Source organism: Amblyomma americanum, chromosome 7, assembly GCF_052857255.1.
Source record: "Amblyomma americanum isolate KBUSLIRL-KWMA chromosome 7, ASM5285725v1, whole genome shotgun sequence".
Taxonomy (NCBI): Eukaryota; Metazoa; Arthropoda; class Arachnida; order Ixodida; family Ixodidae; genus Amblyomma; species Amblyomma americanum.
The window spans coordinates 81683479-81702580 of record NC_135503.1 but is presented as its reverse complement, the minus strand read 5'-3'; the positions used below and the strand labels follow the sequence as shown (position 1 = coordinate 81702580).

General features: G+C 51.5%; 1 protein-coding gene across 1 annotated transcript in view; it reads left to right on the top strand.

The window, feature by feature from the left end:
- The first annotated feature begins 928 nt into the window (after positions 1 to 928).
- Positions 929 to 19102, top strand: part of LOC144099356 (uncharacterized) — a 48047-nt gene continuing 29873 nt past the window's right edge. Inside the window, exons 1-4 of the mRNA XM_077632585.1 lie at positions 929 to 1017; positions 5245 to 5457; positions 17681 to 17882; positions 18576 to 18679. Of these exons, the coding sequence (XP_077488711.1) occupies positions 5335 to 5457; positions 17681 to 17882; positions 18576 to 18679 (429 nt within the window). The 5' untranslated portion in view covers positions 929 to 1017; positions 5245 to 5334. The remainder of the gene's footprint in view (positions 1018 to 5244; positions 5458 to 17680; positions 17883 to 18575; positions 18680 to 19102) is intronic.

Here is a 19102-nt window from a genome sequence, read left to right as displayed (position 1 = left end):
GGTAAGCAGAATCACGGGTCAGCAGGGATGTATTCCTGCAATGGGGTAGCCTAGGCGTAGCACGATTTACACTCCTGCATTTTTTCTATGGATTGGAATGACATTCCCACAATGTAATTGAGCATTGCAGGATACGAGGTCCATAACATTTGCATGAAGGAACGGCTTCCAGTTGTTTTACTTACTTTAGTATTATATTTTCAGACAATAAATTTTTACACTTCTCTAGTACTTCTCTATGTCCGTGTTTTGCTTCATTGCTACCTGCTCTTCGTACTTCTCCAACATCGTTAGGCTAAAACAGAGCAAGCTTAGTAGCCTGCACCTGAAGAATCTTTTCATGAAGCAGTTTCTTACAGAACTGGCTGTTTGAATCGACAACAAGAAAATCAGCTGAACCTCCGCACAAAAGGAAAATAAAAGTAAAAACAATTTTTTTCCTGAAAGATATTCAGATTCCTTCAAATAATTTGGACACAGAAAGCCTCAGTGAAATCGCTCCTTTAAAGAAACTGGTAAGGTGAGGACCCGAACCTTTTATTTTATACAGCAGTATCTGGTTTCTTCTTCATTTAAAGATACAATAAGAGAAATATGAAAGTTGTCCACGTTTCATGATGGGGTTCGCAGTTTTTTCTGTTTCTCGCGTCTAACTGTCGAGTTGATGCATTCGCCGTGTCAGGCAGACCACTCCTCTCAATTAGCGGTGCACGGTTTTGCGGAAAGTTCGGAGCATGTCCGGGCGCCGCAGCTGCCGATGAACTGAGCGTCCGGTTGCGACAGGCACCGCTTGCACTGCGTGCGCAGGGCTTAGCAGAGCGTCATTCTCTCACTTCTCGCTTCTGTACCATTGGATATTGGTCGATTTTGCCAGCTTTTTCGTCGACAAGGCCCAGCACGGCTTGGCGCAGCAACGTTCTTACCCAGGTGGCATTCTCGGCGAGGAAACCAAAGACAACAAGCAGGTTTCCAGCAGGCGCATCCAGAGTGCTGGAAAGTGCTGGCATCTCTCTCACAGTGAGTCACAGAAAATAAGAACAAATGCATTGGTTTGCAGCAACGGCCGCGAAATTGCGTGCATAAGGACCGACTTTCTTAAATTCTATTTTTATTACCAGCAATAAGCCCACTGAAAACAATTTTTTTTATAAGGAACCATATAATCCCGCGTGTAACTTTGCATTGGACGGGGCATTATCATCGGAGTTACATTGTGCGCACGTCCAAGCGTGTGGCATATGTTGCCGAGCAAGAAGCGCATTTTGCTTTCTATTATTACTCAGGCGTGATGTTGCGAAATTTCTGAAAGCATTGAGAAGGAGCTCTTCTTTAAAGTTTTTCACCTAGAAGAAAAAATATTTGGCAAATCTCGGTTGCAGTCAGTTAAGGTCGGTTTTGAGCAGCGTGTATCTAACTCGTAGGTTAAGAGGTGGCTACAATACGGGATTTACAGGATATGTTTTTGAGAAACGTGCATAGTCTTGGAAAAAACGTGCTCTTGTTTCTTGTTTTTTATTAATGTTTAGGATATCTGAGCACAAGAAAATACCAATTAATTTTTGGTGGTGACTTGAACCTAGAAGTGCTCGTTGATAGCAGTGTAAAATTAGAATTTTAAGCACTGTTCTTGTTCCAAAACACTCATTCCTGCCAGAATATAAAAACAACAGTAGCACGATTCACGACACAGTGAGCGACACATTAAGTCGTGTTTTTGAATAACTTTTATGCATCCCTCGATAGAGGTTGTGCGTTAATTCACAGTGTCAGCGGCCACTGGCCGATAGTTGTGTCAGTGAATCAGCCTAAAAATATAACAAAGCCACCACGTTCCGTATTCTCTTACCGAGTTATCCTGCAACGCTGAACATTTACAGGCCGGGTAACCACAGTCAACTGGAAGGATGTGTTCGCAGCAAGTGATGCGAATGCAGCATATAGGAAATTCTTGTACAAATTTTCTGAATCTTTTTGTCTGTTCGTCAGGGAAGAATTGTACAACATATAAAAAAGGTCGCAACCCTGGACAACTTATTAATTGCTATGCTTTATCCAGAAACGAGATCAATTATATTTACATTCATGCATACTAAATCCCCGAAAACCCTCAAAGCACTCAAGACATGATGGAATTTTGTTGCGAAATACTTTCGTGCTGAAAAAAGACAGTATTATATCAACCTGTATAAATAGACCCCACTTCAAGTGACCCTTCCGACATGGTCACCGACTCAAAACAAGCCAGCCGTGATCACAGGACAGGCCGACGACTCAATGTGCATCATTGCATTACGTGGGCTCGAATACATGAGGTTCTCGCGAGTACGAGAAGGTTAACACTTTACTTCGCGATCTTAAAAACCGAGCTGAGTTGTCTACCCTCTCCTTGTGCCCCCACCAAACACGTATTAAGAACGACATGAGACCCAGCAGCTGGACAGCCGCATTTAACAGCCACCACACAGGCGCCTAACATCAGAGGAGGCCTAAGACTGGCGTCAAAGTCAAACAAATCCTTTTCTAAGCCATTCTACATTCCATAAAATCCATCCCACCAAATACTAAAACACCTGCCCTTGCTACAGCTCTAGTCCGACACTCATATGTTATAGGGTGCTAGGCTAAACCGCAACATTTACAGACACTGGACATGTCACTCGAGCAGTGAGAATACAACTGACCAGCGTTACCTTGGAAAGATGAGTGCCCATCCAGCGGGTGCGTTCGTCGGCCAAGGACACTGGGGTCTTGTATTAATAATCCGACCGCTAAAAGCTCAGTCGACACCTTTTTCCGTAATCAAATGTTTTCCTCCTCTGTATGCTGTCCGGCTACCGGCAGCCGATACGGCCACTAGACTTCCCCGTACTCCTCAACACAGTGCCTCCTCCCACTAGGAATTCACACTTAAATCGGCAACTGAACGAAGCACAGCACGCCGGCCGAATTGCCCAGCTTTGTAGAACACGCACAGGCAGAGCTCTTCTTGAACACCTTGGGTACCCGCCATTCAACCACCCAGCATAGCATTTCCTAGTGCCCTTGGCGCCCACGATCCGTGAGAAGATAGAGGTGGATCCATTCCCTCCAAACATGGATCCTGATCATCACCGATACAAAAGACAGGTAAGAGTGCAGACGCCTACGCGCTCGCTTAGAAACGATTCGTCGACGTCCTAGATGACGCCTCCAGCTACTTTGACAAGTCGGTCATGTAAACGATGCTCACGAACGAGGACGGCCCATTCAAGCTCTGCCATCGTTTGCTTTGAATTCGAGCCGGTTGGCGGAAGAGGGGGTTATCGCTCTCGCCTTCTTGCAGGCTGTATCGTGCCCCCGTGATGACAGTACAGCAAAAGCATGTCGCCACTGACTCCAAGGTTTCCTCTCGGGATTATACATACGGAACACTCACTTCCCATGTACAAAACATACTGAAGAACCATCGTATTGTCGTATACTATGAGTTGTTCGTTTCTATTGCCCATTTTGACTTCATTTGGTTGTCTGTCATTGCTCACTGAGATATACACACGGTTGTCAAGTGAGTTGACTATTGGGCGCTTTGTGATCGGGCCTCTATTGTTTGGTAATGGCCGCGATATGCGATGCATTGGCTGCATGTAGCAGCCAATCGCGAGATGCATCGCAGCGCTCTGTCATCACCAGGCGACTGGACCTTACCACTTACTGTCATTGGCTGCTATATGCAGGCAATAGTGAAGTCGGTTCGTCAACCACCCAATGGCCAGGTCACTTCTCACAGAAGCTTGAAAGCCACTAGTGTATCTGACTGTCGACTGAGAGGGAGCCAAATGGACGCAAAATGGACTATGGAAAATAGACAGCTTGCAGAATATGACCCCTCATATCCGTTCACGTCCCAATATACGTATCGTCTTGGCTCTAGCAGCGAGCAAGCACAGGCACTCGACTGAGAATTTATAGGCCGGGCGGCAGGGGAAGGGCTATCGCACATCAACGACTCATTACCAAAAGAGCCGCTCCCATACTTGCACATCATCGATTAATATAGATCTCAGTGAAGAACACTTCTACCACACACCCATTTCACTCAAAAGCGGACGCCACGGCGTGGCGTTCGCTCTGGTTAAGTTCACTGCGTGCTGAAGCAGTTGCTGCCAGTTGTTTAGCCTGCGATCCGTGGCCATCAGCAGCTCTCCATTATCTTATCTCAGGGAACCGAGGCCCTCTACATCTTATAGTAGTGAGTGCGTCCGATACACCTGAGAACAAGCCAGGCAGCTACATGCGAGGTCGTGTCGAGAATGATGCCATCTTGGCTTTGCTGCGAGCAACGCTTCGTCAGTTTCCCTGCGCTATAACGGTACGTGTGAGCTAGTTTTTGCCGCTATTTTGTATTTCATTTTTCATGCACAATTTGTTAGCTCTGTGGGAATGCACTGCCAACCATATAGGCATAATAAGTTCTTTCTTTTTGGTAATTCTTGACATGACGACTTCGCCTTGTCGTAGCCGTAGCGGTATGACTTCATATCATAGGAAAGGTCGACGGCAAACCTAATTTAGACATTATGATGTAATCTACGGAGCCTCCATTCCTCTTTTTTACAAGTGTAGCGCTTAAGAGATTCATGAAGCGAACAGATACAGGCCGTGATTTTGGTGCGGTATGCGCTACTGGGTCATACTCAAGAAAAAGCGCGGGTCTGTTTCCTAACTCTTGCTGCCGGCGCACGTGAAAGACAGCTTGATTCCGTCTAAAAAAAGTGGCAGGGTTCGAGCCTGTCTTGTTGAAAACCCTAGGATAAAACACACGTGCTCGACACCAGGATTTCGCCGCCGTTCTACTTTATGCGGTCGTGACTGACTGGCTGCTCTACGACCCCATGAAATGGTTAAACTATTAGAAGCTTGTGCCAAGAACGTTGTAATGCAATAAATGTTTGTCGAGAAGTTCGCTACCGCAGTGCAGATGATGTTTCCATTGTAGGATATGTGACTATCAAACCCTTTTGCCTTGGACCTTGTGCACATACCGACCGAGAAAATTAAAAGATTTACGAATGCTTCTTGAATAGAGTGTAATAGTGGTATGCTATAAGAAAGGAACTCAGCTAAAAAAAGGATTAAATTAGCCAGCAGGCTGTTAGTCGTCACGTAGTCAAAATAGAGTTCTCTACGAACGAAATTTAATGCGCGCATCTTTTGATGGTGATTGTGGTTCATGACAACTTCACTTTCTTTTTAACTACTTCACAGATTCTGGAAGGTACAGACTAGGCCAGCAAAAAACTAGTGTTGCCACACCAAAATTGCCTGCACAGCACAGATCGGCTTTCAACGGTTAAAATGCGGGCCAGTATCGAAGACCATGTTGTGCACTCACCCTATCCATCGGCTGAGATTCCATGCTGCTCCTTCTACGATGCTGCCAAAAAAGCGCTTCTCAAGGATCCGGAGAAGCCGGCGCTGGTAAATATATGCCTTCTCTGAGTGTCCTGCATGTGAGAAAGGTGTGCGCAAACTTTCGCACAATATTACAAATATTACAATATTACAAATATTACAGAACACGCTGTGTCGTTTCGTTGTCGATTGTGAAGACGCCAAAGATGCCTGCATCTGAGGAGAGCACTGAATTAATGTCTGCGTTTATATTCGTTTACAGTGTCGTGGGTTCCTTTAATGCTTCTTTAATTAGGCTACGCGTTTTGTTTATCCCTACAGCGGCAAGTCGTGTTACAGCGTGAGCCTTTACACAAAAGCCCACTTCGAGCTGTTGTCGAGTTCATGAAGCTCGTGCAAGGTCGTGCAAGGTCGGCCGAGAAATAAAGATAACAAAGGGATGATTGGCCATAGGAGAAAAAATTATCTGTGGTTTAGCTTTGGTTAAACCTGGTGAGAAGCAAAATCGGTTTTTACCCCGACCGGCTCGCCCTTGGTATATATACACGGCTCTTCATTGACGTCACAGACGGTGGCTGCACTCTCGTTGTCATGTAGAGTATCTATATACATGATTCATGATCCTGTTTACTGAAATTCTTTTTACATGACGTCAACGTCATATAGCATCGCAAGTTGTCCCAGCTCTTCAAACTTCGACCTTGACCTCGGAGAGATTTGGGGAGTGGCCCACCATCTTGATTTGGCATGTATGTGCCACCATGACGTACGTCATAAACGGTCATAAACGGAACTGCACTAACCTCTTGAAAACCTGGCGTAGTGAAGCTTTCGCTTCAAAAAGGGAAGAAGCAGGCAGAGAAAATCGAGGGACCGCGTTGCTCACAGAGATAGTGAAAGAATGAATAAACGTATTGATGCCGTCCGCCGCTCGTAAACAGAGCATTGAAGGCCACAGGTCTCGTGAATCGGTCTAATCGCTTCCGTGCGTTGTGAGCGTAGGGAGCGTCAGAGTTAAGCAGCCACCTCCGCCGCCCCTCGCCGAATGTTCAACTGGGTCGTTGGAAAGTTTAGGAAAATGTTTGATTCCTTGCTCAATGCATCGGTCCGCTTATACTAGATTGAGTCACTGGAGAGCACTCAGATGTTCCCACAATTGCTTATTCCCGGCTTGCAGTCGAACTGTCTGGCAAGTTTGATGTCATGGTGAAATAGCGTGTAGCCCAGTGGTCCGGCAGCTGTATAAGCCCGTACAGCTGCCTTCTAACCTTTTTCTTGTTCCTGGAAACTGGTCAGTCTTCAAACAATTTTATTTCCAATACATTTTTGATAGTACCTGTCGGGTGCGCGGCCGCATCGCATGCGAACGTAGCCGGAAGAAACGGCCGCCGCGGTTATGTGCTTGTACACTCGGGCGATTGGGGGCGCCCAAGAAACAGCCGGCGCTTTGTGTTCCTATATGTGCGTTTGCCTCTCAGCGGCGACGGACGAGAGACACCGCTCCCCCCCCCCCGCTCCCCCCCCCCGAACAGCAGTTATGGGGGCATCGTCCGATAAGTCTAAGGTCTGCGCGGCCGCCTCCGTAACGACGAGAACCAGCTCAAGATGCCTTCCCAGAGAGCTGACCGAAGGGAGCAGCGGGGAAGCAAGGACGAGGGAGAGCGAGCTGGAAAGGAGGACCGGGAAGAGAGGAGAGACGGGCAAGAATGACTGGACAGACGGGTCGTGGATGCCGAGACGAGAGGCCGCATCCCGACGGCAGAATGGTGTCACCGCAATTGTGAATAGGTGTGAATAAATTAGGCACTGTGTAATCGGTGTGGTCTGGCTGAATAGGGAGGAGAGGAAAACAAAACAGAGGAGGAAGGAAGGAACCCGCCTGTTGCGCGGCAGCCTCCGTAACGACGGCAACCAGCTCAAGATGCCTTCCCAGAGAGCTGACCGAAAGGAGCAGCGGGGAAGCAAGGACGAGGGAGAGCGAGCTGGAAAGGAGGACCGGGAAGAGAGGAGAGACGGGCAAGAAGGACTGGACAGACGGGTCGTGGATGCCGAGAGGAGAGGCCGCATCCCGACGGCAGAATGGTGTCACCGCAATTGTGAATAGGTGTGAATAAATTAGGCACTGTGTAATCGGTGTGGTCTGGCTGAATAGGGAGGAGCGGAAAACAAAACAGAGGAGGAAGGAAGGAACCCGCCTGTTGCGCGGCAGCCTCCGTAAAGACGGCAACCAGCTCAAGATGCCTTCCCAGAGAGCTGACCGAAAGGAGCAGCGGGGAAGCAAGGACGAGGGAGAGCGAGCTGGAAAGGAGGACCGGGAAGAGAGGAGAGACGGGCAAGAAGGACTGGACGGACGGGTCGTGGATGCCGAGACGAGAGGCCGCATCCCGACGGCAGAGTGGTGTCTCCGCAATTGTGAATAGGTGTGAATAAATTAGGCACTGTGTAATCGGTGTGGTCTGGCTGAATAGGGAGGAGAGGAAAACAAAATAGAGGAGGAAGGAAGGAACATGCCTGTTGCGCGGCCGCCTCCGTAACGACGAGAACCAGCTCAAGATGCCTTCCCAGAGAGCTGACCGAAAGGAGCAGCGGGGAAGCAAGGACGAGGGAGAGCCTGCTGGAAAGGAGGACCGGGAAGAGAGGAGAGACGGGCAAGAAGGACTGGACAGACGGGTCGTGGATGCCGAGAGGAGAGGCCGCATCCCGACGGCAGAATGGTGTCACCGCAATTGTGAATAGGTGTGAATAAATTAGGCACTGTGTAATCGGTGTGGTCTGGCTGAATAGGGAGGAGAGGAAAACAAAACAGAGGAGGAAGGAAGGAACCCGCCTGTTGCGCGGCCGCCTCCGTAACGACGAGAACCAGCTCAAGATGCCTTCCCAGAGAGCTGACCGAAAGGAGCAGCGGGGAAGCAAGGACGAGGGAGAGCCTGCTGGAAAGGAGGACCGGGAAGAGAGGAGAGACGGGCAAGAAGGACTGGACAGACGGGTCGTGGATGCCGAGAGGAGAGGCCGCATCCCGACGGCAGAATGGTGTCACCGCAATTGTGAATAGGTGTGAATAAATTAGGCACTGTGTAATCGGTGTGGTCTGGCTGAATAGGGAGGAGCGGAAAACAAAACAGAGGAGGAAGGAAGGAACCCGCCTGTTGCGCGGCAGCCTCCGTAAAGACGGCAACCAGCTCAAGATGCCTTCCCAGAGAGCTGACCGAAAGGAGCAGCGGGGAAGCAAGGACGAGGGAGAGCCTGCTGGAAAGGAGGACCGGGAAGAGAGGAGAGACGGGCAAGAAGGACTGGACAGACGGGTCGTGGATGCCGAGAGGAGAGGCCGCATCCCGACGGCAGAATGGTGTCACCGCAATTGTGAATAGGTGTGAATAAATTAGGCACTGTGTAATCGGTGTGGTCTGGCTGAATAGGGAGGAGAGGAAAACAAAACAGAGGAGGAAGGAAGGAACCCGCCTGTTGCGCGGCAGCCTCCGTAAAGACGGCAACCAGCTCAAGATGCCTTCCCAGAGAGCTGACCGAAAGGAGCAGCGGGGAAGCAAGGACGAGGGAGAGCCTGCTGGAAAGGAGGACCGGGAAGAGAGGAGAGACGGGCAAGAAGGACTGGACAGACGGGTCGTGGATGCCGAGAGGAGAGGCCGCATCCCGACGGCAGAATGGTGTCACCGCAATTGTGAATAGGTGTGAATAAATTAGGCACTGTGTAATCGGTGTGGTCTGGCTGAATAGGGAGGAGAGGAAAACAAAATAGAGGAGGAAGGAAGGAACCCGCCTGTTGCGCGGCAGCCTCCGTAAAGACGGCAACCAGCTCAAGATGCCTTCCCAGAGAGCTGACCGAAGGGAGCAGCGGGGAAGCAAGGACGAGGGAGAGCGAGCTGGAAAGGAGGACCGGGAAGAGAGGAGAGACGGGCAAGAAGGACTGGACAGACGGGTCGTGGATGCCGAGACGAGAGGCCGCATCCCGACGGCAGAGTGGTGTCTCCGCAATTGTGAATAGGTGTGAATAAATTAGGCACTGTGTAATCGGTGTGGTCTGGCTGAATAGGGAGGAGAGGAAAACAAAATAGAGGAGGAAGGAAGGAACATGCCTGTTGCGCGGCCGCCTCCGTAACGACGGCAACCAGCTCAAGATGCCTTCCCAGAGAGCTGACCGAAAGGAGCAGCGGGGAAGCAAGGACGAGGGAGAGCCTGCTGGAAAGGAGGACCGGGAAGAGAGGAGAGACGGGCAAGAAGGACTGGACAGACGGGTCGTGGATGCCGAGAGGAGAGGCCGCATCCCGACGGCAGAATGGTGTCACCGCAATTGTGAATAGGTGTGAATAAATTAGGCACTGTGTAATCGGTGTGGTCTGGCTGAATAGGGAGGAGAGGAAAACAAAATAGAGGAGGAAGGAAGGAACATGCCTGTTGCGCGGCCGCCTCCGTAACGACGAGAACCAGCTCAAGATGCCTTCCCAGAGAGCTGACCGAAGGGAGCAGCGGGGAAGCAAGGACGAGGGAGAGCGAGCTGGAAAGGAGGACCGGGAAGAGAGGAGAGACGGGCAAGAATGACTGGACAGACGGGTCGTGGATGCCGAGACGAGAGGCCGCATCCCGACGGCAGAATGGTGTCACCGCAATTGTGAATAGGTGTGAATAAATTAGGCACTGTGTAATCGGTGTGGTCTGGCTGAATAGGGAGGAGAGGAAAACAAAACAGAGGAGGAAGGAAGGAACCCGCCTGTTGCGCGGCAGCCTCCGTAACGACGGCAACCAGCTCAAGATGCCTTCCCAGAGAGCTGACCGAAAGGAGCAGCGGGGAAGCAAGGACGAGGGAGAGCGAGCTGGAAAGGAGGACCGGGAAGAGAGGAGAGACGGGCAAGAAGGACTGGACAGACGGGTCGTGGATGCCGAGAGGAGAGGCCGCATCCCGACGGCAGAATGGTGTCACCGCAATTGTGAATAGGTGTGAATAAATTAGGCACTGTGTAATCGGTGTGGTCTGGCTGAATAGGGAGGAGCGGAAAACAAAACAGAGGAGGAAGGAAGGAACCCGCCTGTTGCGCGGCAGCCTCCGTAAAGACGGCAACCAGCTCAAGATGCCTTCCCAGAGAGCTGACCGAAAGGAGCAGCGGGGAAGCAAGGACGAGGGAGAGCGAGCTGGAAAGGAGGACCGGGAAGAGAGGAGAGACGGGCAAGAAGGACTGGACGGACGGGTCGTGGATGCCGAGACGAGAGGCCGCATCCCGACGGCAGAGTGGTGTCTCCGCAATTGTGAATAGGTGTGAATAAATTAGGCACTGTGTAATCGGTGTGGTCTGGCTGAATAGGGAGGAGAGGAAAACAAAATAGAGGAGGAAGGAAGGAACATGCCTGTTGCGCGGCCGCCTCCGTAACGACGAGAACCAGCTCAAGATGCCTTCCCAGAGAGCTGACCGAAAGGAGCAGCGGGGAAGCAAGGACGAGGGAGAGCCTGCTGGAAAGGAGGACCGGGAAGAGAGGAGAGACGGGCAAGAAGGACTGGACAGACGGGTCGTGGATGCCGAGAGGAGAGGCCGCATCCCGACGGCAGAATGGTGTCACCGCAATTGTGAATAGGTGTGAATAAATTAGGCACTGTGTAATCGGTGTGGTCTGGCTGAATAGGGAGGAGAGGAAAACAAAACAGAGGAGGAAGGAAGGAACCCGCCTGTTGCGCGGCAGCCTCCGTAAAGACGGCAACCAGCTCAAGATGCCTTCCCAGAGAGCTGACCGAAAGGAGCAGCGGGGAAGCAAGGACGAGGGAGAGCCTGCTGGAAAGGAGGACCGGGAAGAGAGGAGAGACGGGCAAGAAGGACTGGACAGACGGGTCGTGGATGCCGAGAGGAGAGGCCGCATCCCGACGGCAGAATGGTGTCACCGCAATTGTGAATAGGTGTGAATAAATTAGGCACTGTGTAATCGGTGTGGTCTGGCTGAATAGGGAGGAGAGGAAAACAAAATAGAGGAGGAAGGAAGGAACCCGCCTGTTGCGCGGCAGCCTCCGTAAAGACGGCAACCAGCTCAAGATGCCTTCCCAGAGAGCTGACCGAAGGGAGCAGCGGGGAAGCAAGGACGAGGGAGAGCGAGCTGGAAAGGAGGACCGGGAAGAGAGGAGAGACGGGCAAGAAGGACTGGACAGACGGGTCGTGGATGCCGAGACGAGAGGCCGCATCCCGACGGCAGAGTGGTGTCTCCGCAATTGTGAATAGGTGTGAATAAATTAGGCACTGTGTAATCGGTGTGGTCTGGCTGAATAGGGAGGAGAGGAAAACAAAATAGAGGAGGAAGGAAGGAACATGCCTGTTGCGCGGCCGCCTCCGTAACGACGGCAACCAGCTCAAGATGCCTTCCCAGAGAGCTGACCGAAAGGAGCAGCGGGGAAGCAAGGACGAGGGAGAGCCTGCTGGAAAGGAGGACCGGGAAGAGAGGAGAGACGGGCAAGAAGGACTGGACAGACGGGTCGTGGATGCCGAGAGGAGAGGCCGCATCCCGACGGCAGAATGGTGTCACCGCAATTGTGAATAGGTGTGAATAAATTAGGCACTGTGTAATCGGTGTGGTCTGGCTGAATAGGGAGGAGAGGAAAACAAAATAGAGGAGGAAGGAAGGAACATGCCTGTTGCGCGGACGCCTCCGTAACGACGAGAACCAGCTCAAGATGCCTTCCCAGAGAGCTGACCGAAGGGAGCAGCGGGGAAGCAAGGACGAGGGAGAGCGAGCTGGAAAGGAGGACCGGGAAGAGAGGAGAGACGGGCAAGAAGGACTGGACAGACGGGTCGTGGATGCCGAGACGAGAGGCCGCATCCCGACGGCAGAGTGGTGTCTCCGCAATTGTGAATAGGTGTGAATAAATTAGGCACTGTGTAATCGGTGTGGTCTGGCTGAATAGGGAGGAGAGGAAAACAAAATAGAGGAGGAAGGAAGGAACATGCCTGTTGCGCGGACGCCTCCGTAACGACGGGAACCAGCTCAAGATGCCTTCCCAGAGAGCTGACCGAAGGGAGCAGCGGGGAAGCAAGGACGAGGGAGAGCGAGCTGGAAAGGAGGACCGGGAAGAGAGGAGAGACGGGCAAGAAGGACTGGACAGACGGGTCGTGGATGCCGAGACGAGAGGCCGCATCCCGACGGCAGAGTGGTGTCTCCGCAATTGTGAATAGGTGTGAATAAATTAGGCACTGTGTAATCGGTGTGGTCTGGCTGAATAGGGAGGAGAGGAAAACAAAATAGAGGAGGAAGGAAGGAACATGCCTGTTGCGCGGACGCCTCCGTAACGACGGGAACCAGCTCAAGATGCCTTCCCAGAGAGCTGACCGAAGGGAGCAGCGGGGAAGCAAGGACGAGGGAGAGCGAGCTGGAAAGGAGGACCGGGAAGAGAGGAGAGACGGGCAAGAAGGACTGGACAGACGGGTCGTGGATGCCGAGAGGAGAGGCCGCATCCCGACGGCAGAATGGTGTCACCGCAATTGTGAATAGGTGTGAATAAATTAGGCACTGTGTAATCGGTGTGGTCTGGCTGAATAGGGAGGAGCGGAAAACAAAACAGAGGAGGAAGGAAGGAACCCGCCTGTTGCGCGGCAGCCTCCGTAAAGACGGCAACCAGCTCAAGATGCCTTCCCAGAGAGCTGACCGAAAGGAGCAGCGGGGAAGCAAGGACGAGGGAGAGCCTGCTGGAAAGGAGGACCGGGAAGAGAGGAGAGACGGGCAAGAAGGACTGGACAGACGGGTCGTGGATGCCGAGAGGAGAGGCCGCATCCCGACGGCAGAATGGTGTCACCGCAATTGTGAATAGGTGTGAATAAATTAGGCACTGTGTAATCGGTGTGGTCTGGCTGAATAGGGAGGAGAGGAAAACAAAACAGAGGAGGAAGGAAGGAACCCGCCTGTTGCGCGGCAGCCTCCGTAAAGACGGCAACCAGCTCAAGATGCCTTCCCAGAGAGCTGACCGAAAGGAGCAGCGGGGAAGCAAGGACGAGGGAGAGCCTGCTGGAAAGGAGGACCGGGAAGAGAGGAGAGACGGGCAAGAAGGACTGGACAGACGGGTCGTGGATGCCGAGAGGAGAGGCCGCATCCCGACGGCAGAATGGTGTCACCGCAATTGTGAATAGGTGTGAATAAATTAGGCACTGTGTAATCGGTGTGGTCTGGCTGAATAGGGAGGAGCGGAAAACAAAACAGAGGAGGAAGGAAGGAACCCGCCTGTTGCGCGGCAGCCTCCGTAAAGACGGCAACCAGCTCAAGATGCCTTCCCAGAGAGCTGACCGAAGGGAGCAGCGGGGAAGCAAGGACGAGGGAGAGCGAGCTGGAAAGGAGGACCGGGAAGAGAGGAGAGACGGGCAAGAAGGACTGGACAGACGGGTCGTGGATGCCGAGACGAGAGGCCGCATCCCGACGGCAGAGTGGTGTCTCCGCAATTGTGAATAGGTGTGAATAAATTAGGCACTGTGTAATCGGTGTGGTCTGGCTGAATAGGGAGGAGAGGAAAACAAAATAGAGGAGGAAGGAAGGAACATGCCTGTTGCGCGGCCGCCTCCGTAACGACGAGAACCAGCTCAAGATGCCTTCCCAGAGAGCTGACCGAAGGGAGCAGCGGGGAAGCAAGGACGAGGGAGAGCGAGCTGGAAAGGAGGACCGGGAAGAGAGGAGAGACGGGCAAGAAGGACTGGACAGACGGGTCGTGGATGCCGAGACGAGAGGCCGCATCCCGACGGCAGAGTGGTGTCTCCGCAATTGTGAATAGGTGTGAATAAATTAGGCACTGTGTAATCGGTGTGGTCTGGCTGAATAGGGAGGAGAGGAAAACAAAATAGAGGAGGAAGGAAGGAACATGCCTGTTGCGCGGACGCCTCCGTAACGACGGGAACCAGCTCAAGATGCCTTCCCAGAGAGCTGACCGAAGGGAGCAGCGGGGAAGCAAGGACGAGGGAGAGCGAGCTGGAAAGGAGGACCGGGAAGAGAGGAGAGACGGGCAAGAAGGACTGGACAGACGGGTCGTGGATGCCGAGACGAGAGGCCGCATCCCGACGGCAGAGTGGTGTCTCCGCAATTGTGAATAGGTGTGAATAAATTAGGCACTGTGTAATCGGTGTGGTCTGGCTGAATAGGGAGGAGAGGAAAACAAAATAGAGGAGGAAGGAAGGAACATGCCTGTTGCGCGGACGCCTCCGTAACGACGGGAACCAGCTCAAGATGCCTTCCCAGAGAGCTGACCGAAGGGAGCAGCGGGGAAGCAAGGACGAGGGAGAGCGAGCTGGAAAGGAGGACCGGGAAGAGAGGAGAGACGGGCAAGAAGGACTGGACAGACGGGTCGTGGATGCCGAGACGAGAGGCCGCATCCCGACGGCAGAGTGGTGTCTCCGCAATTGTGAATAGGTGTGAATAAATTAGGCACTGTGTAATCGGTGTGGTCTGGCTGAATAGGGAGGAGAGGAAAACAAAATAGAGGAGGAAGGAAGGAACATGCCTGTTGCGCGGCCGCCTCCGTAACGACGAGAACCAGCTCAAGATGCCTTCCCAGAGAGCTGACCGAAGGGAGCAGCGGGGAAGCAAGGACGAGGGAGAGCCTGCTGGAAAGGAGGACCGGGAAGAGAGGAGAGACGGGCAAGAAGGACTGGACAGACGGGTCGTGGATGCCGAGACGAGAGGCCGCATCCCGACGGCAGAGTGGTGTCTCCGCAATTGTGAATAGGTGTGAATAAATTAGGCACTGTGTAATCGGTGTGGTCTGGCTGAATAGGGAGGAGAGGAAAACAAAATAGAGGAGGAAGGAAGGAACATGCCTGTTGCGCGGACGCCTCCGTAACGACGGGAACCAGCTCAAGATGCCTTCCCAGAGAGCTGACCGAAGGGAGCAGCGGGGAAGCAAGGACGAGGGAGAGCGAGCTGGAAAGGAGGACCGGGAAGAGAGGAGAGACGGGCAAGAAGGACTGGACAGACGGGTCGTGGATGCCGAGACGAGAGGCCGCATCCCGACGGCAGAGTGGTGTCTCCGCAATTGTGAATAGGTGTGAATAAATTAGGCACTGTGTAATCGGTGTGGTCTGGCTGAATAGGGAGGAGAGGAAAACAAAATAGAGGAGGAAGGAAGGAACATGCCTGTTGCGCGGCCGCCTCCGTAACGACGAGAACCAGCTCAAGATGCCTTCCCAGAGAGCTGACCGAAGGGAGCAGCGGGGAAGCAAGGACGAGGGAGAGCCTGCTGGAAAGGAGGACCGGGAAGAGAGGAGAGACGGGCAAGAAGGACTGGACAGACGGGTCGTGGATGCCGAGACGAGAGGCCGCATCCCGACGGCAGAGTGGTGTCTCCGCAATTGTGAATAGGTGTGAATAAATTAGGCACTGTGTAATCGGTGTGGTCTGGCTGAATAGGGAGGAGAGGAAAACAAAATAGAGGAGGAAGGAAGGAACATGCCTGTTGCGCGGACGCCTCCGTAACGACGGGAACCAGCTCAAGATGCCTTCCCAGAGAGCTGACCGAAGGGAGCAGCGGGGAAGCAAGGACGAGGGAGAGCGAGCTGGAAAGGAGGACCGGGAAGAGAGGAGAGACGGGCAAGAAGGACTGGACAGACGGGTCGTGGATGCCGAGACGAGAGGCCGCATCCCGACGGCAGAGTGGTGTCTCCGCAATTGTGAATAGGTGTGAATAAATTAGGCACTGTGTAATCGGTGTGGTCTGGCTGAATCGGGAGGAGAGGAAAACAAAACAGAGGAGGGAGGATGGAACCTGCCTGTCTGTACCGGCCTACATCTCGTTACTACCTTATAACAGCGTGTGCTTAGTATATGCGATTTAACGTCCCAGAGATGCGCATCAGCTATTAGAGACAGCGCATTGGAGGATTCTATATATAATTGTACTATGAGGGGCCTTTCATTGTCTACTGATATGGAACAGAACGAAGCGTGTTCACATTCTGCCTCCTCCAGAATACGGCAACCGAGGTCGAGATTTAATCCGCGTCCTTTAGTTGAGCAGATTAATTCCTTAACCACTGAGCCACCACGGCGGTACAGTGTGAGTCATCGACTTTAGTGCAACTGTCACAGTTGTTATAGTAACAGTGTCGTGGTTTAACTGAGGTCAGGGCACAAGGAGGCAAATTGAAAAATAAACCGACTATTAAGGCCAATTTGCATCGCTCAAACAACGATGCTTGCGGCAGTGATGTTGACCCATATGATTGAAATTAGTTGTCACGAAAAATGACGGATCCTCACGACCACGCTCTGTTTAACCACAGATGGTCGGAGAGAGCACACGCCTTCATGGAAGGTCTCCAACCCTGTAGAATAACAACTGCATGATCGGCATCCTTCGCGAAGGAACGGCTTCCGTTGCTAGAACCCGCCAAGGATTTCTCTTTCCGTTTGCTGGAGTCGAGCCTGATAGCACTACGTATGTGTGGTGATAGAAAGGAAAACTAGTTATGAAACTAAACGAAACGCTTCAATGCAATGCTTAGATTGCGAGGAATTACTACCGAATCCTCAGCAATGCTGCATACACGTTATAGTGAAGATCGACACAGGCAGCCATTTGGATCCTCAGCGATTACATCTGAAGAGGCGTACAAAGCATTCATAAAGTACCGTTTAAAAGGTCTCAACATTGAAATACAAAAATCCATCGCCTTTACTTTAAATACCTGAAGCGGATTTTCCCCTTGTATGCACTGATATTTGCGTATTTACCCATAAATAAGTCAGCCTTCCTATATGTGCTCTTGCCAATGCGTCAGATGTGATCTTTTTGAAGCCGTAATGACGTACATCACAAGCTAAAGCAAATGCTGCCATTAGTATGAGCAGTTGCTGCTTTTTCTTCCTTTTCTTTTTCTCAGTACATGTAGCTTTCGAGAGCGTGCAGCCTCCACTGCGACAAGTAGCAAATCATTGAAAACGTATAAGATGAGCTGTCGAGAAGAGAAACGGTAGTGGGACAGGGATATGTGTTACCCATTATGAAGGCTTCGCACTTGAACAGACACCTTCTTTTACTTCACATCTAGAGAGATTGTTGAGCTAGTGTCATGGTTGTCAAGGTTTTTTTTCAATTCATTATTATTTATTAATATCTTTCGTGGTTATTGGCTTAGACTTCATCGCCGACTGTAAGGTAGGAAGGTGTGCTCCTGGATTTGTCACGGAAAGCAATGCGAAGTGAAGTAGAACAGCCAAGATAAGCAGTCGTAAAGAAAATGTCAGCTGAATCTGCAATTTTGTGGCATCGGAAAGTTTCGCTACGTCCGAGCACGACAGCTTCAACACAAATGGGAAAACCGAAACGCAGGCGGATGGAGCCGTCATGGTGACGCGCAGAGAGCTCTTCGTGCTCATGCAACGCTACGCCGTCGGATTCCAGAAGCAAGGGCTGGCGCCTAGCCACAGGGTGTGCGTCCACCTCGGCAACAGCGTCGAGAACTTCATCACAATGTGGGCGTGTGTTTTCGCAGGGGCAAGCGTCATGCTGTCGAAAACGTCACTAACCGAACGTAAGTCAAATGCGTTCAAGGCTTTGTAAAGAAGTACTTTCTCTTTTTCAGCATCTACCATTTCGCCCGTGTATTCGCGATGTCAGTTTTCACATGTTGTTTATAAAGCTTTTGGCGTTTTACATAAAACAATGCCCAAGCCGATGCGTTTTCCAAAACTTCTTGGGAAACCTTTTACAATGGCTGCCTCAAAACAACCTTCAAACCTAGCTGTGAAGACAACTGTGTCCGCTCTACCGCTTGCAATAAAGGCAGCAACTGCGTTAAGCGTGTTTACAATTGTCAACACGGAATGTCGCTTCCGCTTGAACTGAATTAGTAGGCGAGGCTTTGAAGAATACCATTGCTAAACACCCATTCTTACTCCTCGTCGGACGGCATTCATGTATATCCACGGCACTACCAGAGTCCGTTAAAGCATTGAAGGACTCTGTTACTGCTGAGCATGTGCGGCTTGTAGCACCGCGTCCTGCGCAGAAACGTCCCCAAGCTTTAAAAATTTCCTCTTTGAAAATTTTCTTTGCTCTTTCATTTCGAGAAATTTTAAACAACTCCGGCCATAATTTGTAATCCATTTGCATAGTACACGCGACGGCTATTTATATATCTTAGCCATCAGTGTCGTAAGGCTGTGATGATGTGTGTGAAGCTCTTACCAATATTTTTTTTTTTTTCATTTTATGGCGCGTCAAGGCGAGTTACGCTACCAGCTCAGTGACAGCGAAAGCACGCACGTCTTGACCGAGCCAGCATTTGCAGAGAAGATTGCCAAGGCAACAATGTCGTTAGACATAAAGGTATGTTAACACAATTCTTAATGACACTGTACGGTAAGTTCCTTTGCCAAAAAGCGACGCAGATGACTACGCTTCAAGAAATTGTTACTTTGAGCCACCAAGTGGCAGTAAGAAAAGCTGGATAGTGTACATAGCTCGCCCCGCCGCGGTAGCTCAGTGGTTAGGGCGCTCGACTACTGATCCGTAGTTCCCGGGTTCGAACCCGACCGCGGCGGCTGCGTTTTTATGGAGGAAAAACGCTAAGGCGCCCGTGTGCTGTGCGATGTCAGTGCTCGTTAAAGATCCCCAGGTGGTCGGAATTATTCCGGAGCCCTCCACTACGGCATCTCTTCTTCCTTTCTTCTTTCACTCCTTCCTTTATCCCTTTCCTTACGGCGCGGTTCAGGTGTCCAACGATATATGAGACAAATACTGCGCCATTTC